Here is a 25,616-nt window from a genome sequence, read left to right on the forward strand (position 1 = left end):
TTAGCGATCACATTTTTGTGGTCATCTCTGCGTACTGCATGACGGTGCCAATAACCTCTCCCTTACAGTTTTTCCCGGTCTAGCATATATATATATATATATTTACTATTCGCCATTTCCCGCGATAGCGAGTTAGCGTTAAGAACAGAGGACTGGGCCTTTGAGGGAATATCCTCACCTGGCCCCCTTCTCTGTTCCTTCTTTTGGAAAATTAGAAAAAAAAAAAAAAAGACCTCGAGAGGGATGGATTTCCAGCCCCCCGCTCCACTCCCTTTTAGTCGCCTTCTACGACACGCAGGGAGTACGTGGGAAGTATTCTTTCTCCCCTATCCCCAGGGATAATGTATATATGTGCCTTGCATTTAACGGCGTAGACAGTCCCAATTGTTGCATGATTTGGCCTTAAGGTCTTACTGATGGTGATATTGTCATGGAAAGCAACAAAGAAGCACTGCTTTTCAGAACATGTGTGGCAGTAACCGTTGAAAGGGGGAGACATTAAGCGGGTTCACGTGGCGGCGGGTTGACATGGGTAACTTTTTGTTTTCGTGTTTTGTGCATTATCTCATAATGACTTCGGTAAAGCTAGGATGGGCTTTAAAGTTACCTGGGGACAAATTAAAGTTTACTTCGTATTAGCAGTTAAGACATTCAATGATGTTACTTACGCGTGGCATAATCAGTAGAGGGGTATAGAATAACGGGATTTTCAAGATCTCTGGGGTGATCATTTTCATGACAATGATCGCATTGTTGTAGTCATCCCTGCGTACTGCATGACGGTGCCAATACACCTTCCCGCTACAGTTTTTCCGGTCTGCCATATATATATATATATATATATATATATATATATATATATATATATATATATATATATATATATATTCATTAAGGTCTTGCTGATGGTGTTGTTGTACTAGAAAGCAACATTGCAAGCAATGCTCTTTTTAGAACATGTCTTAGGTTAGCTATGTTGGGAGAATAGGGCGACACTAAACATTTAGACTTAAATTGTCACATTTTTGTTGCAAGAAGCATGATATGTCTTCCTAGCTTTCCAGTAAGCTTTGTTCACAGATCACTTGGGATAATATAACTGCCTAAAGATAAGTTTTATATGGTTGTATTAGGCTACCAGGCTCTTACAAACATATTTTCTGTAATGAATTAAATAACATCCACTCCACCATCAAATTCAAGATTGAAAGGGAAAAAGAAGGTAAACTGCTCTTTCTTGATGTGTTAATAAATACCAAATCTGATCATCTGTCCTTTAAAATATGCAGGAAGCCCAACAACTCTGAGAGCTATATCAATTTCTCAGTTCATGATTCTTCTGATATGTGATAAGCCTGGTAGAAGAATGTAGTCATATAAGACGTATCTTTATGCAATTATCCCAAGTGGTTTGTGAACAAAGCTTACTGGAAAGCTAGGAAGACATTTTATGCTTCCTGTAATAAAAATGTGACAAATAAGGATGTCTAAATGTTTAGTGTTGCCCTATTCTCCCAACTCAACTAACCTATGAAAAAAAAAAAAAGCCATGTATGTAATGTTGCTTTCTAGGACAATAACACCATCAGTAAGGTTTTAATAAATAGTAGGCTGAATCATGCAACAACTGGGAGTGTGTGTTTACGCCGTCAAACCCAAGGCATTTACGCGTCAAACGCAAGGCATATATATATATATATATATATATATATATATATATATATATATATATATATATATATATATTATACTTCGTCGGTCTTCCGCGTTAGCGAGGTAGAGCAAAGAAACAGACAAAAGAATGGCCCAACCCACCAACATACACGTTTATACATACACGTCCACACACGCACATATACATACCTATACATTTCAACGTATATATATATATATATGTATATATATATATATATATATATATATATATATATATATATATATATATATATATATATATATATATATATATACACACACGTCATGCAGTGCGCAGGGATGACTACAACAATGCGATCGGTAAACACAGTCATGAAAATGATCGCCCCCAGAGATCTTGAAAATCCCGTTATTCTATACCCCTCTGCTGATTATCCTACACGTATCGTCATGCAATCTGTCTGAATTGTAATACTAAGAACTTTAATTTGTCCCCAGGCATCTTTAAAGCCAATCCTAACTTAAACAAAATCATTATGAGAGAATTCACAAAACACGAAAACAGAAAAAAAAAATTGTTTAAGACACCCAGCTACCCATGTCAACCCCCGCCACGTGAGCCCCCTTAATCACTCTCCCTTTCAACGGTTACTGCCACACAAAGCGGACAGTGATTGGTCTGTACTTATTGGTGCTGGACGGCGGTACTCCGTTGTGATGTTGGGATTTAAATAACTTTGTTAAGTATTGGCATCTGATGAGGTGGATTGTCTCCACGAAACATTGACGTGCCGCATTTATTGGAGATGTTAAATTAAAGTGTATGATCTACTGAAGTGAGATTTTACCTTCAGATATATATATATATATATATATATATATATATATATATATATATATATATATATATATATATATATATATATATGGATTTGTATGTAGCATTTATGGATCCGGAGAAGGCATATGATAGAGTTGATAGAGATGCTCTGTGGAAGGTATTAAGAATATATGGTGTGGGAGGCAAGTTGTTAGAAGCAGTGAAAAGTTTTTATCGAGGATGTAAGGCATGTGTACGTGTAGGAAGAGAGGAAAGTGATTGGTTCTCAGTGAATGTAGGTTTGCGGCAGGGGTGTGTGATGTCTCCATGGTTGTTTAATTTGTTTATGGATGGGGTTGTTAGGGAGGTGAATGCAAGAGTTTTGGAAAGATAATTTGTTTATGGATGGGGTTGTTAGGGAGGTGAATGCAAGAGTTTTGGAAAGAGGGGCAAGTATGAAGTCTGTTGGGGATGAGAGAGCTTGGGAAGTGAGTCAGTTGTTGTTCGCTGATGATACAGCGCTGGTGGCTGATTCATGTGAGAAACTGCAAAAGCTGGTGACTGAGTTTGGTAAAGTGTGTGAAAGAAGAAAGTTAAGAGTAAATGTGAATAAGAGCAAGGTTATTAGGTACAGTAGGGTTGAGGGTCAAGTCAATTGGGAGGTAAGTTTGAATGGAGAAAAACTGGAGGAAGTAAAGTGTTTTAGATATCTGGGAGTGGATCTGGCAGCGGATGGAACCATGGAAGCGGAAGTGGATCATAGGGTGGGGGAGGGGGGCGAAAATTCTGGGAGCCTTGAAGAATGTGTGGAAGTCGAGAACATTATCTCGGAAAGCAAAAATGGGTATGTTTGAAGGAATAGTGGTTCCAACAATGTTGTATGGTTGCGAGGCGTTGGCTATGGATAGAGTTGTGCGCAGGAGGATGGATGTGCTGGAAATGAGATGTTTGAGGACAATGTGTGGTGTGAGGTGGTTTGATCGAGTAAGTAACGTAAGGGTAAGAGAGATGTGTGGAAATAAAAAGAGCGTGGTTGAGAGAGCAGAAGAGGGTGTTTTGAAATGGTTTGGGCACATGGAGAGAATGAGTGAGGAAAGATTGACCAAGAGGATATATGTGTCGAAGGTGGAGGGAACGAGAAGTGGGAGACCAAATTGGAGGTGGAAAGATGGAGTGAAAAAGATTTTGTGTGATCGGGGCCTGAACATGCAGGAGGGTGAAAGGAGGGCAAGGAATAGAGTGAATTGGATCGATGTGGTATACCGGGGTTGACATGCTGTCAGCGGATTGAATCAAGGCATGTGAAGCGTCTGGGGTAAACCATGGAAAGCTGTGTAGGTATCTATATTTGCGTGTGTGGACGTATGTATATACATGTGTATGGGGGTGGGTTGGGCCATTTCTTTCGTCTGTTTCCTTGCGCTACCTCGCAAACGCGGGAGACAGCGACAAAGCAAAAAAAAAAAAAAAAATCTTTCAAACTATTCGCAATTTCCCGCGTTAGCAAGGTAGCGTTAAGAACAGAGGACTGGGCCTCTGGGGGAATATCCTCTCCTGGCCCCCTTCTCTGTTCCTTCTTTTGGAAAATCAAAAATCCTCCCCTCTCGTTTTTTTTTTTTTTATTATTTTCCAAAAGAAGGAAGAGAGAAGGGGGCTAGGTGAAGATATTCCCTCAAAGGCCCAGTCCTCTGTTCTTAACGCTACCTCGCTATCGCGGGAAATGGCGAATTGTATGGAATATATAAATATATATATATATATATATATATATATATATATATATATATATATATATATATATATATATATATAATCACCCAGCCAAACTTCCGGGTCGATGGTCTAACTGCTCGTTACAGACCTTTTTCTATGGTCCCCGTAAATACCTGTCCCAATGACCAGGCAGGCCAGTGCACCCCTGACCTCCGTGGGGTCAAGACGTACCTAAGACAGTTGGTCAAGTGAACGAAATCATATAGTGTAACAAGAAACTGAAATATTTATTGTCACATTTCAGAAGTTACCAAAAACGATTTAGTGTGTAGTTTTTTGTCTGTGACCTCACGTGACTGGGTTAGAACTTGTGGTGCAAAAACTAGTGCAATTAATAGTTTGTGGGAATGATAGCTGTGCCAACCTCAAGTCATCTAACTCATATATATATAACTCGTATTCCACACTGATTTGACGTAGTGAGAAGAAAAGGAAAATGAGTGAGAATGAACCTAGAAATTAATGGTAAAGGATTTGTAAACGTGTGAAAATAGTGGTGTATTATTTGATGGAAGACATTTTGACAAGGGCAGCGTTGAGTGATGGTAACGGGTCTTAAGTGCAATTAAAGTCATTGGAAATATATTCAGTACATGAATTCAAAAAGGGAGTCCGGGAATTTCCTGGGATCTCAAGGAAATGTTGGGATCTCTGGAAATATTTCCTTAATTACAAGACTAACATTCACATATTGTGTGAGTCTTCATAGTTAGAATATTCTTAAAGGACATGGCATAAGACCGTAGGGGATCAGAACAGGCAGACTAATGGAAGGGAACCCGAAAGAAACTGCAGTGAAAACTATTGTGATTACAGAGAGAAAAAAGAATTGTGGAAATGATTACGTACCTTAAAGTTAGGTCACTCCTGACTGATGGCTGTCACAACCTTATGCTTGCTGGGCGGCAGAAGGTAAGTAACATATTTACTTATCTAGCAACTCATTTGTATGTCTAAGTTTCACAAAAGTTTACTTAAACTGACAGGAAGACCTCAACTTAGATGAGTTAGATTTATATTTTTTTTTTTCAATTTTTGAATTGGGCATGATGGTATGTAGCTGTATTATATGTAGATGTAACTTCAAGTTAAACAGAGTTGACCTAATTTTGTTTTATCCTTAGTAACCATTTGTACTTAATGACTTTTTCATGGTATCTAATTTTGTTTTATCCTAAGTAACCATTTGATAATTGTACTTTATGACTCTTTCATGGTATGACTGATTCCAGTTGTCAAAGTTAGTTCTTCAAATTGTCATGCAAAAATTTCTAACCAGGTATTTAGGAAGTGAAAGCTGACATAATGAAAGGCTTGCTGGATTTATTTAAGATTTTAAGGTTAAATAATGCGATTGAAAAGAAGTACACTACATTTTAACAGGCAATACTTTATATATGTATATATATATATATATATATATATATATATATATATATATATATATATATGACTTGGTTGCTTAACCCTTTCGGTGCCTTTGATGTCAGGCTGCTCTTAAATAGCAGTGCTATGAATATCAATCAATTACGGGTAATTTCTCACCACATTCAATTTTGTGCCAAAGATGGCAGTCCAGACAAAAGAATGAGTCACCAGAGCTGCCTGGAGGCCTCATTAATCATGATGGGTGATGTTGCACCTTTAATTAGAAACATTTTGAGTAAGAGATTTCCACCTTTACCCGTGAATAGCACCCACAGATATGCCTACCTCCCTTAGGATTTGCCGATCTGGTAATTTGATTTTCCTAAATTACAAATGCTTAACTCATCTTGATTTAAAAAAGATAAAGTTCTGATAATTTTTCAGCAACTAATCATAAAAATGAAAAGGTTACTAAATTTGGTAATGTAACTTGTTTGCATAGATTGTCCAATCTGTTAAAACTGTATTCTTAATCTAGGAAGAATGGTTGAGATGAAAAAAAAAAATGCATTTATGTTTCTTGTGGACCATTCTACTAGTAAAACAAATGATAGAAATGATTTGTTTGATGAGGGGAGGCTAAAATGCATACCGAAAGGGTTTAATGCAAATCAAGAATACTTTAAGGACGTTCTCTTCTCGAAGATACTAGCATAACCTCCACAGCAGCTAAAAGGAACCCTCCAGGACCCCCTACACACATTTTTGTGAACTTCTGTTTGGTATCAGCTGCTGTGGATATTGTGCCTTATCTTCATGCTGTAAGGTCAATTTCCAGAAAGCTGCAGAATTTTACACAGATAAGCAGCTTTTCTATTTATCCCACTGCATACTGTGGGATTTTATTGTACATGAGAATCCATGCACAGCATTACCACCAGAAGCATATAAAGCTTTTCTGTCAACATATATTATGACACTCAGCTTCAGGTTGATCAGGAACATAAGTTTTAATAACAAATGGAAGCCCATATATCACATGTTAGTTTCAATTAAGCATTTTGGCATATCATGTGCCTAGACTCTGTTTTTACTGTATTCTACTCAAGGTTAGACCAACATAAACCACAAGTATATCTTAATAACTTAGCAAACCTAATTTGAGAAATTATATCAGAAAGAGCAGAAATATTTTCCAGTAAATTTCACAATTATCTGCTATTCCTAATGTGTTTTATAGAGAACAATTTAAAACCTTTAACATATTGAGTGTAAGCTTGGTTATGTATGTCATGTTTTTTATTAGACAAGGTATAACTTGCACTTAAGACCTCCAATTTTCAGTGTTCAGTACCTTAGTCCTAAAATGTGCAAATTCAGTAATAACCAATCTTTAACTCATTTCTGTTGTATGTACTGCAAGTGTATAAAAAGCCATAAACAATGGTGATCATTCATCTCTTTCCACATGCAAGATGTACCATGTGCTGTACATCTGAAGCAAAACAGATCATTATTGGATAACACATAAGAAACAAATATATTACTTTCATATTGTTTCACATCTTAAACCCAGATCGTAGAATGATTGAAATTCCATTTTATAGAATGAACATGAAACGTTGCTACCTTTAGAGTTACATGGATAATTCAGTTTAGTAGGTAAGTTCACAATATTCAATGGGGTAGTCAGTAAGATATGCACATAGACTGGCTCTTGTCACACACGTATAGAATTGGTTCATAAGATCATACGTGCATTGTTTAGAATCATGAGCAGAAAATAGGCCAACTGCTTTAGAGTGATATAAATGACATACATATTTTAGGCCACATTAATGTAGTCATGCAAATGTATAGTATACATTCATGTGTGCAAATTTATGGCCAAAAGTCGACAGAGGCACATGGGTCTTGAGTTGTAGTATATGGATCTTATGTAATCCATATCACTAAATGCACTGAATAAGCCAAAGTTTATTGAGTAACATATATATATAGTATTCCATGAATTGCACAGATGAGGATAGGGTAGACTCTCTTAAGCTATGTCTCTTTTGTTGGGACTATATTTTACAACACTTCAGATTTAATCTGATGAATGATGTGAACACTAGAGTATGCTATACTTTGCAGAACCAAATTTAAATTATTAACTAATGTATTTACATGTGCAATTTTTGTGCCACAGTAGTCTACTGTTTCACATTTACAAATTTTTTAATCTCACAAGGCTGAGGGATACATTTAATCTGAAGTGTCACAAGTATTGCTTATGGTGCCCCATTTACAAAATGAGTTAGAGTTGCAGCACCAGACACAGTAGTCAACACTGACAGTTTTTGGACATGGATAACGTATTGAATTTTTCTTTCAATTTTACACAACTTGCAGGTAGCATTTCATTATATTCATGATAATTTTTTTAACATGTGTCAGAAATATATTACTACACATGATTCTTGTGAAATGGGGAATGTTGCCGAGTTCACAATATGAAATCTTTTATAGTTGTTTGCAGTTTGATACAATACATATACTTTAATGTTGATCATCCATTTTGGAAATTAAGAAAATTTATTGTAAGATATATGAATTTATAAAATTCTCAAGATATTATATTCTCATGAAGGGAAGATTATTAACATTTAAAACTCAAGGTAAACAAATGAGAACATTTATAAAGTTGGCATACAGTTAAAAGCTGTGTAAAATGCAGCCACATACCTTTATTCATTGGCAGAATAATGGCAAAATATGTCATAAAAACAAGAGAGATAAAGGGATGAAAATACTCTTGTAAATATTTATTTCTGAACACCCTTTGGGGTTCGTCAATAAAGTGCGTACCTGGCTCAAGCTAGGCTATATATATATATATATATATATATATATATATATATATATATTCCCTGGGGATAGGGGAGAAAGAATACTTCCCACGTATTCCCTGCGTGTCGTAGAAGGCGACTAAAAGGGAAAGGAGCGGGGGGCTGGAAATCCTCCCCTCTCGTTTTTTTTTTTTTTTTTTTCCAAAAGAAGGAACAGAGGAGAGGTCCAGGTGAGGATATTCCCTCAAAGGCCCAGTCCTCTGTTCTTAACGCTACCTCGCTATCGTGGGAAATAGCGAATAGTATGAAAAAAAAATAAAAATATATATATATATATATATATTTCTAAAAGGGGAAACAGAAGAAGGAGTCACGCGGGGAGTGCTCATCCTCCTTGAAGGCTCAGACTGGGGTGTCTAAATGTGTGTCGATGTAACCAAGATGAAAGAAAAGGAGAGATAGGTAGTATGTTTGAGGAAAGGAACCTGGATGTTTTGGTTCTGAGTGAAAAAAAGCTCAAGGGTAAATGGGAAGAGTGGTTTGGGAATGTTTTGGGAGTAAAGTCAGGGGTTGGTGAGAGGACGAGAGCAAGGGAAGGAGTAGCACTGCTCCTGAAACAGGAGTTGTGGGAGTATGTGATAGAGTGTAAGAAAGTAAGCTCTAGATTGATATGGGTAGAACTGAAAGTGGATGGAGAGAGATGGGTGATTATTGGTGCATATGCACCTGGGCATGAGAATAAAGATCTTGAGAGTCAAGTGTTTTGGGAGCAGCTAAGTGAGTGTATTAATAGTTTTGATGCACGAGACTGGGTTATAGTGATGGGTAATTTGAATGCAAAGGTGAGTAATGTGGCAGTTAAGGGAGTAATTGGTGTATATGGGGTGTTCAGTATTGTAAATAGAAATGGTTTACCTCAGACACTTCACATGCAATGGTTCAATCAATTTTATAGCACATCGACCCTGGTATACCACATCATTCCAATTCACTCTGTTCCTTGCAAGCCTTTCACCCTCCTGCATGTTCAGGCCCTGATCGCCCAAAATCTTTTTCACTCCATCCTTCCACCTCCAATTTGGTCTCCCACTTCTCGTTCCCTCCACCTCAGACACATATATCCTCTTTGTCAACCTTTCCTCACTCATTCTCTCCATGTGGCCAAACCATTTCAAAACACCCTCTTCTGCTCTCTCAACCACCCTCTTTTTATTACCACACATCTCTCTTACCCTTTCATTACTTACTCGATCAAACCAATTCACACCACATATTGTCTTCAACCATCTCATTTCCAACACATCCACCCTCCTTCGCACAACCCTATCTCTAGCCCATGCCTTGCAACCTTATAACATTGTTGGAACCACTATTCCTACAAACATACCATTTTTGCTTTCTGAGATAATGTTCTTGCCTTCCACACATTGAGAGCGTTGATTAGTTAATGCTAAAAGAATTTGGACATATGGAGAGGATGAGCAAAGAAAGATTGACTAAGAGGATCTATGTGTCAGGAGTGGAGGGAGGAAGGAGACCTTGGGCTATAAAGGCTTGAACATTCAGGAAAGTGAGTGTCATGCTTGGGATAAAATGAACTGGATGTGGGATGGCAGAGGCATGCTGTCAATGGGCTGAATTAGGGCACAAGAACTGGTTAAGCAAAACTATGAAATGGTTTTTGGGACTTGGTTGATGTAGTTATGTTATGGTTTTTGATTTATTACGTGTGACAGCTAGAGAATGGATACTTGTAAATGAGGCTGATTTTCATGTTTTTCATTTGTTCTTGACATGATTTTGCAAACATCCCTTGATGGCTATTTTTCATCAGCCGAGCAACATATGTAGATGGTTATTTACACATCAAGGTTCATGCCCCTACTTCAAGGCTGCATGTTGAGCCTTGGTGGTGGTTGAGGTGGCAGTGTGTCATAATTTCTCCCCATAGTAAGTTATCTGGCTCTGCCAATGAAAGCATATTGTTGTGAGAGTTAGGAAGGATATTCAGTGGCTGTTGTGAGGTTAGAAATCTATTTCCTATGTTTTCAGTTTTTTTTGTTTGATCCTCAGTTATTACTTTGATTTTGTTGCTTGATTTCTCATTTGGGGATAGTTCATTTCTGTTTAATAGGGAAGATCTCTTTGTCACAAATCTGTTGCTTATTCTTTTGAATGTTACATCCTCGAAAGGGTTCCAGTTGTTAGATTTTTTTACTGAAGAAAGCAAATTTTGGCCTGTAGTGTATCTGTTCTTCACTCTATTTCCCAGGGGCTTAATGAGTTGGGGTGGGGGGAAATCACTGCCCTGGGGCCTGTTAAGGGGCTTAGATTCAAGCTTCATTTATTTTTCAAATCCCAATCAGTACTATTCCCACCTCGAGTCCTCTTTATCTTCCATGGGGCTCCCACAGTGCTCAGGAAGACGACGCATGTCCGCTTGGCAGAACCATGGGGTCATAAAGTGTAGTGATGTGTGTGTCTATGTGGGATGAGTGCAGGGCAATTGAGCATTAAGTGTAAAATGTCTTCATTGTGATAGCAACATCTTGAACATGAGGGGGTCCTCCTCATCGTTGCATAATACTCCACATGCACTTCCCCTTTAAGTTCTTAAAAAAGTTGAAAATAAAAGAGTGAGGGGGCATAAGAACATTGGCAGGTCCCCTCTTTAAAAGGAAGAGTCCAGTGTGGTTTACCCCAGGGCCCAAGCTGGCTCTTGATACCCCTGGTCCCCAGTTTTGTTCTAGCTCATAATGTTTATATTCTTGCCAGAATAGGCTCATGCCATCATTTTATTTTGATTTCTTTTTTTGGGGCTGATATTAATTTTGATTTTCATATTCTGGCTATTTTCTGGTTTGAGGTAGCATTTATTCAATTAATTTTTCTTTTTCGTTTACCTCTGTTCTTGCCCATACTCCTTTCCAAACCACCTCCTCTGACTCTCATTATATGGCCTCCGAATCATTTCCACTCCATGTATTCTTACCAATTCTTTATTGAGCTTGATTCTCTTTCTGTATTCAGTTACTGAACTGTCTGTGTTCTCTGTTATTATTGTGTGTATAATTATGCACTTTTCTTCCATTGTACATGCTTGGAAATTCATGTAGCACTGTAATGGTAGTTGTCTGTCTTCATTGGACTGTCTGGGTGCAGGTATATCAGTCTGCATTCATCACTTCATTTGCAATTTTGGTATTTGTTGTAAATGTAACATATATAAGAGTGAGCATATCCTCTCCTTTCCAGTGGTGTACCTTTTGGTATTCAAAGTTCCATATAAGAAAGCTTTTACGCACATTTTGGGTTGATTATATTTCTGTATCTGAACTGGTACGAGATGTATGTTTTGCATGTATGTATGTACAATATCTTGCTTCCTTTCTTGGTAAAAACACATTACTTTTTTTCTTTTGACTTGTTTAATGATTTTGTTTCTTTTTAGACCTTGCACTTCTCTCCTTTCTTTCTTCTGCAATTGTGTTATATTTTGCACTGGATTCCTTGATTTCTTTTTATCCATTTTTCTTCTTAGTATCCTCTTGTATCATGTTCCTTGTCTTCATTTTCACTTTCTTGCATTTATTTTTTCATTGTCTTCTACTTCATCATATTTCTACCATTATTATATATCTGTTTTATTCATTGTTCTTGCATTTGTGTCTCATAACCTTTCTACCTTCAACTCATGTCTATAAACGTATTTCAAGCCCTGATTAATATCTAAATTCTTTTTCTCCTACTTGTTTTCTCATTTCATGAGTTGGCTTTGATTGGACATGTTTTTGCCCATGCTGTGTCAGTCACTAATAAAAGAGAGTCTACCTGCAAGGCCTTTGATGAGATTCTGCCAATAGCCAGAACTAGCATGAAGTGCTTACTTTGCATCTCACTGGTTTATCATTACTTTTTCTATCCACTGCCACTCACATTACTTAACTGTCAGTCCTGGGTTCATCAAGAACTATTTTAAACCATTTATCTAGGTTTCTTTCAAGTTTTTCTGAACTTGTTCAATTCATGTTTATTTAACTTGATGCTGCACTGAATAGTTTTCCATCTTTCTCATTGGACCCATATTTTTCTTGTTTAGTTCAGGGGGGTTCCAAACTTCCAAACAAGTTACATTTCTGACCCTTTTCATGAGCTGAAATGTTCGTAAGTTGGAAAGTATAAAGAAATGAGAATAATAATGAGTGTGAAATTGTATTCTGAAGTAAATATAATTAATAGAACATCATATCAAGTAACACTTAATGAAAAAAATGCACATTTAAGTAGATCCATATTTCATGAGTAATTATATGTCACACTAGAAATTGAATAATTTTTAGAAGCTCGTTCATAAGTATGGGAGTTCATAGGTTGGACATTCTTAAGTTGGGGACCACCCTGTATATTTTTCAGTATATTCCATGGTATGATTGCAGAATTAAGGACTGTTATTTTTGAAGATTTTTTTGACATGCAATGAAATGTTTTCATTACTTTTATATTTTCTTTAGTAGCAGTTTCACAGCTTCTCAAATTATTATATAAAAAAACAGGACAAACACTGTTTGCATGTTTCTTTGAATATTTATACAGACTTCTTATTGTATGGATTATTATAGGATTTAATGTCTAGCAACAATTTATGTATGTCACTGCAAGCATTAATAGCCATTTGGTTTGCCTTTAGACAGGGATGGGTGATTCACGAGGACTGATCATATACGATACAGCTGCAGTGAACAGAAATTACAACACTTTAATGTGTAGACTATAGCTGCAGTGAATGGGTTAAACCTAAGAAATTATTGATATGAAGTCACACACTATGTTATTGTTATATTTCTGATGACAATAGTCATATTCATAAAATCAAAATATATGAGAACATAAGTGGCTTACCTAGGAAGGTGATTACTATTGTTCTCATGATAACTATGGGTAAAAATGAATTGTGAATGATATCATACCAAATTATTTTATTTATTCTCATAACAATAACAGTTTTTAACCATTATTAAGCTAAATAAAGAAAATAGCTCCAGTAATGCCATAAGTAAGAATAATTTTGCTCAGAGAAAGAATACTTCCCACGTATTCCCTGCGTGTTGTAGAAGGCGACTAAAAGGGAAGGGGGCGGGAGGCTGGAAATCCTCCTCTCTCGTTTTTTTTTTTTTTTTTTTTTTTTTTTTTTTTTTCTTTTTTTTTTTCCCAAAAGAAGGAACAGAGAAGAGGGCCAGGTGAGGATATTCCCCCAAAGACCCAGTCCTCTGTTCTTAATGCTACCTCGCTATCGCGGGAAATGGCAAATAGTATGAAAGAAAAGAAAAAGAAGTGTTGATGTTATAAACTTAAAAGTTTGTAGGCCTTTCTTTGGTTACAATACATTGGTAGAATCATTTTATATATTGCAAATGTTTGCTGAACATGTATCTACTTTTTTAAATGCTGTTAGCTGAAGAAGAAGCCTTAAAACATTAAATAGCAGTAATGATGCAGATATAACATCTCCAGTCTAAATCCCATGAGACTGAGCAGTATTCAGATTTAAGTTTTCTGGAATGTAGATACTTTTTATGGGGTTTTCTGTTACTGAATGTCATTTCTGTTATATGGATATTAGTATATACCAACTAAAACATTTATTTACTTACCCAAATTCTTCCATGTCACAGCTTCTAACTAGTATACTAAGGTAGACTTTGGTTGTTACATAAAAGTTGACATGTTGGGGAGTTCGGAGCTTGTTGGACACCACTTGAAGGCAAAACATGAGTAAAATCTACAGAAATAATTAAGAAAAGCACGGAGCACTACCACTATGAATGCAAACTTCAGAAGCTTGTGTGCCAAAATGGTGGGTACCATAAGTGTGCTGACATTCAGATTTTGGATGTTTAGACTAGAGATCTGCCTGTATTATGTGATTACAGTTTTTTGCAAATTCAATCAGAAAAACTAGTGAAGTGCATGTGTTTCTACGAATAATTAAGTGCGTCATCATCTTGGACTTCAGTATGGTGCAAAATATTAATGTTTATTATATAAGATGAAGAAATAAGCTGGTATATCAGAACTTGAAGGAAGCAGTGAGGCAGCTAATCATCCAACAGCCATAAGTGACTGCACACCTAAAAGCAAAGATTAACAGATTTTTCTCATAAATATGTTGTGGCAACATTGGCATGCATTTCCAAATTTATGATTCACCTTGCAGCCACAACTTTACATATGAAAGATGTTTTACAAATTTTACAAATAGTAACTGATAAACTTATTATCTTGTGGGATCTCTGTGCAATGGATTATTGTTTTGGTCATTTGTATATATAAATTTATATTATTTTAGCCAGAAAAATATTTTTCTTAAATTCCATGAAAAATAAAAATGGAACTATGTCATAAGCTCATTTATAATCATGTCTTTTATTGTAGACAAGATGGATATAACTGTTTTGCCATTATGATATTTCAGAACAACCTCTACATACAATAAGAGTTCCACTCTCCTTACCCTCTCACTTGCTAGCTTGCACTTGCCTACATCCCTTCACTTGTCTTGCACTGACATGGATCATTATCTGTTTAGACTTTCTTACATTCACATTTTATACATAATGCTAAATATCTCATCAGTTTGAATACTGTTGTGGACTTGTATTGAAAACAGTGACTGCCAGTGAACTCAAATTTGTGATAAGTGATCCAAGAAACAATGCTCATATTGAACATTCCACATATTATCAGTTGGTATTCCATGCTGATAATACAACCTCTTAGTCTGCACATATTCACCAGTTTATACTGACAAGACTAAGCAGACATTTCAAACAAGTCATGAGGAGAGGAATAAACAAACCTGGAAAGACACAAAAGGTACACAAAAACCTCACTATTTCAAACTTTAGCTATTCATGTTTCAGTAATGCTGAACAAATTAACAAAAACAAATTCTAATTAACCTCTTGAAATTTTTTATTGTGATTGGCCTTTGGTCAAACTACAACTAACGGTCTAATTTGCAACCTGCATGTGGTATGTTCACCACTTTTATTACTGCTTGTGGAGCAGTTTGGGTCATTTCTCACTATGCATGTTGTGGCCCAGCCTTCATATAGTTCAGCGCTCATTTAGTTTGTAACCACTTTTATATTTTTCAAAAAGTTTTGCTGGAGTGCATTCAGTATGGCATAGGAAATGAGAGTAATGCTAGTTCATTTCACAAATGAGGAAAATTACCTAGTTTAAAGCGTACATGCCATATCAGAAGTGATTAAACAATTGGAAAGTGGTGCATCAGTTAGGTCAATTGTGTCAAAGTTTGGCTGTAACAAAACCAATGTTAGTGACAGTCAGTGCACAGAAGATATATTCATTTAGTTATTCATTTATTATACTTTGTCGCTGTCTCCCGTGTTAGTGACATAGTGCAAGGAAACAGATGAAAGAATGGCCCAATCCACCGACATACACATGGATATACATAAACGCCCACACACGCACATATAGATAGTTATACATTTCAACGTATACACACACATACATATACAGACATATGCATATATACACATGTACATATTCATACATACTGCATTCATCCATTCCCGTTGCCATCCTGCTACACATGAAATGGCACCCCTCTCCCCCTGCTCACGTGTGCTAGGAAAAGGGAACAAAGGCCACATTCGTTCACACTCAGTCTCTAGCTGTCATGTGTAATGCACCGAAACCACAGCTCCCTTTCCACATCGAGGCCCCATAAAACTTTCCATGGTTTACCCCATACGTTTCACATGCCCTGGTTCAATCCATTGACAGCACATTGACCCTGGTATACCACATTGTTCCAATTCACTCTATTCCTTGCACACCTTTCACTTTCTTGTATGTTCAGGCCCCAATCGCTCAAAATCTTTTTCACTCCATAATGCCACCTCCAATTTGGTCTCCCACTTCTTGTTCCCTCCACCTCTGACACATATATCCTCTTTGTCAATCTTTCCTCACTCATTCTCTCCATGTGACCAAACCATTTCAGTGCACCCTCTTCTGCTCTCTCAACCACACTCTTTTTATTACCACACATCTCTCTTACCCTTTCATTATTTATTCGATCAAACCACCTCACACCACATATTGTCCTCAGACATCTTATTTCCAGCACATCCATCTTCCTCCACACAACCCTATCTACAGCCCACACCTCACAGTCTTATAACATTGTTGGAGCCACTATTCCTTCAAACATACCCATTTTTGCTCTCCGAGATAACGTTCTCACCTTCCACACATTCTTCAATGCTCCCAGAACCTTCACCCCTCCCCACCCTGTGACTCACTTCTGCTTCCATGGTTCCATCTGCTGCCAAATCCACTCCCAGATATCTAAAACACTTCACTTCCTCCAGTTTTTCTCCATTCAAACTTACCTCCCCAATTGACTTGTCCCTCAACCCTACTGAACCTAATAACCTTGCTCTCATTTAGATTTACTCTCAACTTTCTTCTTTCGCACACTTTACCAAACTCAGTCACCAGCTTCTGCAGTTTCTCATCCGAATCAGCCACCAGCGCTGTATCATCACCGAACAACAGCTGACTCACTTCCCAAGCTCTCTCATCCCCAACAGACTGCATACTTGCCCCTCTCTCCAAAACTCTTGCATTCACCTCCCTAACAACCTCATCCATAAGCAACAACCATGGAGACATCACGCACCCCTGCCACAAACCAACGTTCACTTGGGAACCAATCACTTTCCTCTCTTCCTACTCGTTCACATGCCTTACATCCTCGATAAAAACTTTTCGCTGATTCTAGCAACTTACTTCCCCACCATATACTCTTAATACCTTCCACAGAGCATCTCTATCAAATCTATCATATTCCTTCTCCAGATCCATAAATGCTACAAACAAATTCATCTGTTTTTCTAAGTATTTCCTGCATACATTCTTCAAAGCAAACACCTGATCCACATATCCTCTACCACTTCTGTAACCACAATGCTCTTCCCGAATCTGATGCTCTGTACATGCCTTGACCCTCTCAATCAATAACCTCTCATATAATTTCCCAGGAGTACTCGACAAACTTATACCTCTGTATATATATATACGTGACAGCTAGAGACTGAGTGTTAAAGAATGTGGCCTTTGTTGTCTTTTCCTAGCGCTACCTCTTGCACATGAGGGGGGAGGGGGTTGTTATTTCATGTGTGGTGGGGTAGCGATGGGAATGAATGAAGGTGGACAGTATGAATAATATACATGTGTATATATGTATATATGTTTTTATCGAGGATGTAAGGCATGTGTACGTGTAGGAAGAGAGGAAAGTGATTGGTTCTCAGTGAATGTAGGTTTGCGGCAGGGGTGTGTGATGTCTCCATGGTTGTTTAATTTGTTTATGGATGGGGTTGTTAGGGAGGTGAATGCAAGAGTTTTGGAAAGAGGGGCAAGTATGCACTCTGTTGGGGATGAGAGAGCTTGGGAAAAGAGTCAGTTATTGTTCGCTGATGATACAGCGCTGGTAGCTGATTCATGTGAGAAATTGCAGAAGCTGATGACTGAGTTTGGTAAAGTGTGTGAAAGAAGAAAGTTAAGAGTAAATGTGAATAAGAGCAAGGTTATTAGGTACAGTAGGGTTGAGGGTCAAGTCAATTGGGAGGTAAGTTTGAATGGAGGAAAACTGGAGGAAGCAAAGTGTTTTAGATATCTGGGAGTGGATCTGGCAGCGGATGGAACCATGGAAGCGGAAGTGAATCATAGGGTGGGGGAGGGGGCGAAAATCCTGGGAGCCTTGAAGAATGTGTGGAAGTCAAGAACATTATCTCGTAAAGCAAAAATGGGTATGTTTGAAGGAATAGTGGTTCCAACAATGTTGTATGGTTGCGAGGCGTGGGCTATGGATGGAGTCGTGTGCAGGAGGGTGGATGTGCTGGAAATGAGATGTTTGAGGACAGTATGTGGTGTGAGGTGGTTTGATCGAGTAAGAGAGATGTGTGGAAATAAAAAGAGCGTGGTTGAGAGAGCAGAAGAGGGTGTTTTGAAATGGTTTGGGCACATGGAGAGAATGAGTGAGGAAAGATTGACTAAGATGATATATGTGTAGGAGGTGGAGGGAACAAGGAGAAGTGAGAGACCAAATTGGAGGTGGAAAGATGGAGTGAAAAAGATTTTGAGTGATCGGGGACTGAACATGCAGGAGGGTGAAAGGCGGGCAAGGAATAGAGTGAATTGTATCAATGTGGTATACCGGGGTCGACGTGCTGTCAATGGATTGAATCAGGGCATGTGAAGCGTCTGGGGTAAACCATGGAAAGTTCTGTGGGGCCTGGATGTGGAAAGGGAGCTGTGGTTTCGGGCATTATTGCATGACAACTAGAGACTGAGTGTGAACGAATGGGGCCTTTGTTGTCTTTTCGTAGCGCTACCTCACACACATAAGGGGGGAGGGAGATGTTATTCCATGTGTGGCGAGGTGGTGATGGGAATGAATAAAGGCAGACAGTGTGAATTGTGTGCATGTGTATATATGTATATGTCTGTGTGTGTATATATGTATATGTCTGTGTGTGTATATATATGTGTACATTGAGATGTATGGGTATGTATATTTGCATGTGGGGACTTGTATGTATATACATGTGTATGGGGGGTGGGTTGGGCCATTTCTTTCGTCTGTTTCCTTGCACTACCTTGCAAGTGCGGGAGACAGCGACAAAGCAAAATAAATAAATAAATGAATCGATATGTATATGTCTGTGTGTGTATATATATGTATACGTTGAGATGTATAGGTATGTATATTTGCATGTGTGGACATGTATGTATATACATGTGTATGTGGGTGGCCATTCTTTCGTCTGTTTCCTTGCACTAGCTCGCTAATACGGGAGACGGTGACAAAGCAAAATAGATAATAAGATATATATGTGTGTGTATACATACACGTCCACACACGCACATATACATACCTATACATTTCAACGTATACATATATATGCATACACAGACATATACATATATACACATGTGCATAATTCATACTTCCTGCCTTTACTCATTCCTGTCGCCACCCCGCCACACATTCGTTCACACTCATTCTCTAGTTGTCATATATAATGAACCAAAACCACATCTCCCTTTCTGCATCCAGGCCTCACAAAACTTTCCATGATTTACCCCAGATGCTTCACTGGTGAACTGTGCACAAAGTTTTTCATTACTGCCAATTTGCTAATTTTGAATCCACATTCAATCTTCGTCAAGTATGCAGCAAGTAGTCATGTATTGTCTCTTGAGTTTGATTTCATGGGCTTAACTTTCTCACTGTGGATGGTATATGCTGTTTTTCTTTTCTTAACACTGCTTGTGGTACAAACGGGATTCCCAGATCCAAAAATTCCAGGTAAGGTGATGGAACATAAATACGAGTATATAAGTTGTCCACTGACATGCAATATGTGTTGTCATGCAGTAAATCAGAAATTTTTCCCTTCTATGATTTGGCTACACTCAAGATGTCAGAGGGAGCAGTATGTTTTCTAATGCTGCCGTAGTAGCAGAGGATAATCCAGATAATTTCATGGATGTAGAAAAAGCAGTTCTTCCATGAAGAAGTGAAAAATCCATATTTTCTTCCCTCTTAAAGGGTATCTTTTCATCATATATTACTGAGGAAAAATATCCATAAAAGTAGCATACTTTTCTCTATATTGGTATGGGAGAGTGTTGAACTGAAGAATTTTATGCCCTGTTGGGGCATAGACCCCCATTATTTGTGTAATTATATGGTGATTTTGGTTTTCTCCAGGTGTGACATAGTTCTGTATACACTGAAACACATTACACATTTTGTTTTTTACAAGTCATGAAGTCACAATCCCCCTTTATGTATTCTTTATAACTCTTACACAAACAGGATAGTAATTATGAAAATTGAAATTGTCTGACTTTCATAAAAGAAATAAGTGATAATACACAAGATATTGTTTCTTTTACTATAAAATTGTATGGTGACTCCATGCATTGCACTTTCTGAAATTGTGACACAGTTACACCTTCTTGCATGATTTGGGTGTATATGTGGTGCATGATATTTTTTTCCAGCTGTGTTATTAGATTCCTTGTGACATCTGTGAATAAGATGTGGAATCATACGTAGATAGGGAACTTAAACAAAAGTGCATAGCTTTAGACTCACGATTGTGGCATGGCACATCATACATTTGGCCACCATGGTTGCACAGCACAATGAAAGGAGTAAATGGCAGTCAACATGATTTTTCTATTTGGAACTGTGGCTAACATCATATGATGTTTCATCTTCTCTTACCTCCGTTTAAATATCTAGCTGGTTTATTGTAACATTGCTAGTGTATAGAATTCTCTTCTATCGCCAGGAAAGCTCCAGAAAACTACTGCTCTCATTACCCTTGCAATCACTTTTGTAGACCTTTTGGCTTGTGCATACAGTAACCCTGTGAAAGTAAACAGATTTTTGGGATAGCATTAGTGATGAGAAGAAGCACATCATCTAATGTATCAGCTGGCAAGAAAATTGAGGAATAAAAGATGAAAATTGAAAAAGTGACTTGTAAAGTAATTTCAGTAGGATTAAAGAGGAGGAGGCTAGCACAGGTCCACATCCTCACCACCCTCATGGAACAAAGTACATAATAAGTACCCCTTGGGTGTGATGGACAATATTTGTAACAAGTGATAATAGAGATCTAAAATATTTCCTAGCATATATTGCCTAAAATTTCATTTATATTCACCCATAGTGTATCATTTCAGATGTATCATGTAGAGTCTGTGCCAAATTAAGGAGTGAGAAGGCTGTCAACTTATTACATATGTCGTTTTGTGTAATATATTAAGTTGTGCATCATCAGCACTAATCACATGTTTGGCAGTAATGTGATAATACATCATAACCATCAGTTTGAGTGTATAAACCATGAGGCTTGTGTCTGCTTTGTTTGTTTCCATGTGTTTGGTATTTTTCTCAATATTTGTCTACAGTTACCTAGCTCTTGTGCCATCCCATTATGCTCAGGAGAGTTACAGTGAAGGAGTACATTGCAGCAGTGTTGGCTTGAGCATATTTTGAAATATATCACTTAACAAACAGGTGTCTGTCTGTGAAGTGTCCAAAAGTTGGTGAAGCAATTTAAGGAATTAGGGAAGTCTGTTTTACCAGCTCCACCTATCAAGTCTGGAAGGCCAAGGTTAACATCTCTTAGGACCCATAATATGATTGCAAGACATGTTAAGGTCTACTCATACCTGATAGCATATAAAATCAAGCTGAAGAATCCTTATTTGTTTGAACATGTTTTGATTAGGAGTTCTTAAAAGTTACTTCATAGTGACATGGGATTTCATAGTTTTTATGCCCGACAGATACCTTTACTGACTGCCACTGGAAGGACAAATGAGGGAAATTTTGCAAGAAATACAGTGTTTGGTAATAGGAAGCGTGGAGATGTGTTGTGGAGTGACAAGTTGACATATACACCAGAGGGAGGGTGTATAGACAACCCTACAAGGAACTGCACCTTCCACAGCATACAGAAAAGACTGTAAAATACTCTCCATTTCTTTGATTTAGGGCTGTTTCAGCTACCTATGGTGATCTGGTATTCTTACACAAGAATGTGACTGAACCAGGTTGTGTACTTAAGTTTACTTACCATTTACTTAGTTCATTTGAAAGTGCAAAGGCAAAAATACTTATTAGGATGGGGCTCCTTGCCACACTGTTAGGTCTGTTACCCAGTGGCTTAATGACAGTGAGTTGAATCATTTCAAGGACTGACCAAGAAACAGCGATCTAAACCCAGTTGAAAATCTGCAGTCATTGTAAAGCAACACCTACATGATGTGGACACATCTCTACCAAACCTTGAGGTGGCAGTAAAGCAGCAGTTGGGTAATTTTTCCCAAGGACTTATCCAAAATCCCAACAGGCTACAGGATTGCATCAAGAGGAAGGGAAATTTAACAAATTATTGATTTTGTTGGTTACTTGTGTTTTTGGGACACTTAACTATATTATTTATTTATTTATTTATTTTGTTTTGTCGCAAAATTAAAAATTCTTATTTTCAGCTCACCTTAACTTTTGGGACACCGTATATATTACATGTGTTCATGTTATTCACAGCTGATGCTATGCCTGTTTAAGAATAAAAGTATAGAATGGAATATTATGTTTAGAAAAAACAAGGGATTGCCCTAGATGTGTCAACCATAGCTGCTCCTTCCATTCATTTTTTGTGCTTAGCATACTATTTTCAAAATTTGCTCGTTACAACACACAACACTGCTTGTGTAAACAATAAGAGAAGGGTGTGTTACTGAGGACCAGACAGAAAGGTACATAACCTCCTAAGTCCTACCCTCTTATCTCAAATTGTCAGACACATCAGTCATGCCCTCATCCCCTGTTCACTCAGCAGTCCAACAGGCCAACCCAAAAGTATTCATATCACTTTTTGTTTACTTTATTTACTTCTGTATGCTTGTTAGTCAACTTATGAAATCCTCTCCCCACCTCAGTATCAAACCCGCTGTTTAGGCATTAATAAACGTGTACATGCAAAATAGATATCCATATCAATTGATGTGCTTTGATGCAAACACTGGTGTCCATTTTCATACTAGTGTAATAATACATCTAGTTTACACCAGTAAGCACTCACTGCAGCAGTATAAACAACTAAATCCAAATGGTATGCACATTTTAGAAAATAGGGATAAGTGATCTATTCATTGCTTGTCAAATTTTTTCTTTTTTAGACATCCAAAAATCTATCACATGCTGTCATATATAGCTTGTCACTGTGAAAGAGTTAAGAGGACCAATATATAAAATACCTAAATATACATATATTTTATGTTATTAATCAGTGGAAGATAAATTAATACCAGACACGACTATTACTTTCAAGAACTTGTAACCAAAGCTCCATATTCTTGAAAAAAAGCCCAAAGTATCCATGAGTAGATTTTACTCCATTAATTTAAATGTTTTCATTGTTCAGCATACCTCCCCATCCCCACTGAGTCTGAAATAGTGAGGTTTCACTGTATTCAGTATAAATTATACGCAAAAATTCTTCTCTGAAAGCTGCACACATTTAGGAGGCATAGTAACCAAAGTAGTTGAGCATAATATAATTCTTAAACGATAAGGATATGTTCTAGCAGCCCAAGTCATACTGTATACTCACCATGAATGCACAAATTACTCAGCAGCTGTACAGAACAAAAAAATAGGACAATTGAATACATGAGTACAGAATGAAATTTCATCTGGAAGAAAGTGTTACAGATCTTTTGTATACAATCTTCTTCAGATAATGATACTAGTAGCATATTAATTTTTGAGGATTGGATTACATAAATATATGTTGTACCATTAAGTTTTTTAATTAGTATTCTTGAAGGTGTGATTTTAATGAAAAACTTTAGTTTTTCTAGTTGAGGTTTAGAAAAAAAAAAGTATGAGCAGCTAGATAAATAGGAACTTTACATATTTGAACTCTGAATAAGGTGCTTTTCATTACAGTGATATTGCACAAAAAGAAAGGACTGTCATGGATATCTCTGGGAGAATAGAGTTAAACTAGTGGACAGTAAATTGTGGTTAAAGCTGCTTTATTAGGAGTGTTTTGCAGAATGTCAGTAAAGCTCTTAAGAAGATCCACCCAGAGATTGATGAGATCAAAAATAGTAAGAAAATATAACTAACACTGTCGATGAATTTGACTTGGGCAAATCTTTTATCTGTTGAAGCTGTAAAAAAAGCAACTTGATATGTATTGTAGGACAGGATAACGAAAAATCCAAACCAGGAATCCTGAAAATTTTGCAATTATCTTAAGATGTTTTATATTGTTTCATATCAGTTTACAAGTATTAACATTGTGCATATGTCTAACACAGGTATGAAAGAACAGCACAAGAAAAGTATATTCATACTTGTGAGAAGATAGTTAATGTCAAACTAACTCAATGCACAGCATGATATTTTCATAACTTAGATATTTGGATATCTGATGTTGTACTGGTAGTAAAAACGAATTCCATGAGCTGCTAGAAAACATCCTAGAGATTCTCTCCACATTTACCTTTCATTACTGCTCTAATCATCAGCTGTTAATATTCTAGATTTTATCATGAGATTATCAGAGTACCCTTGACACCTCTTACATGTGAACAGCCTTAAGACATTTCGTATAGTAGCTGAGATATGAATGAGACTATTATTCATATACCTTTTGATGTACTGTAATAGACTATAAGATGTGGAAAAACAAAGAATGAACTGTTCATGTCTTTATGATATATCTTAATGCCAGTATAAACTTAATGATAACTTCTTATAAAAATAAAAATTGAAGATTTGATATTCTTAAAAAAATTACTCTTAAATATTTTCTATATTTTCACTGTACACATGTTAAAACATGTATATATATATATATATATATAATAGATATATAAATATATTTATATCTCGGAGAGGACAGTCTCTAGCCTTTCTAAGAAGATGTGGGCATGATGAGGCTGGAAGATGAGAGCAGGACGCAGGCGCAAAGTGCTCTCTCCACAGCCTCCCTGTATGAACACCTGAAATGTAATAAAATGCTGCACACACATTACTGTAAAAGTTTATGTAATCTCATATATTTTTATGTATGTTACAAACAAATACTATTTAAAACTTGTTAGTTATAGAAAATACTGGTAAGGTTCTGATATGTTCACATCAAACAAAAATCTGTGGACAATATTTCTAAAATCTGTAAACATACAAATCCTCAAAATAAATTTTTAACATTATACCTATAAAGTGTTAAATAAATCAACAATCAGTTTTCTTACTAATCATCCAGAGCTTATGTAGGTAATCAATTATCTTTTTCAAATGTTTCAAGTGATTAAGTTTTTTATCAGTTCCCACATCTTTTGCATTTATACAGCTAACCTCTCATACTCATTACTAATTCCAGTTAAATGTTCTATTACCCCTTACCTCTATCTTGCACATAAATGACATTATCTAATTTACCTTTTTCAAAACTATATACCACTTCCATTCATTTGTTCCTCTCATTCAGTTGTGGGAAGCCATGTACATCCTATTGTAGGTG

At 36.9% G+C, this 25,616-nt stretch overlaps 2 protein-coding genes across 2 annotated transcripts in view; one reads left to right on the plus strand and one right to left on the minus strand.

Annotated features, from left to right (window-relative positions):
• Window positions 1–4,400: 4,400 nt before the first annotated feature.
• Oseg5 (intraflagellar transport protein Oseg5) overlaps window positions 4,401–25,616 on the plus strand; it is a 180,064-nt gene continuing 158,848 nt past the window's right edge. Inside the window, exon 1 of the mRNA XM_071681021.1 lies at window positions 4,401–5,161. Coding sequence (XP_071537122.1) covers window positions 5,124–5,161 — 38 coding nt within the window. The 5' untranslated portion in view covers window positions 4,401–5,123. The remainder of the gene's footprint in view (window positions 5,162–25,616) is intronic.
• Gabat (4-aminobutyrate aminotransferase) overlaps window positions 24,786–25,616 on the minus strand; it is an 84,411-nt gene continuing 83,580 nt past the window's right edge. Inside the window, exon 11 of the mRNA XM_071681026.1 lies at window positions 24,786–25,088. Within this exon, the coding sequence (XP_071537127.1) occupies window positions 24,973–25,088 (116 nt within the window). The 3' untranslated portion in view covers window positions 24,786–24,972. The remainder of the gene's footprint in view (window positions 25,089–25,616) is intronic.

The sequence above is a fragment of the Panulirus ornatus genome, chromosome 32 (genome assembly GCF_036320965.1).
Source record: "Panulirus ornatus isolate Po-2019 chromosome 32, ASM3632096v1, whole genome shotgun sequence".
Taxonomy (NCBI): domain Eukaryota; kingdom Metazoa; phylum Arthropoda; class Malacostraca; order Decapoda; family Palinuridae; genus Panulirus; species Panulirus ornatus.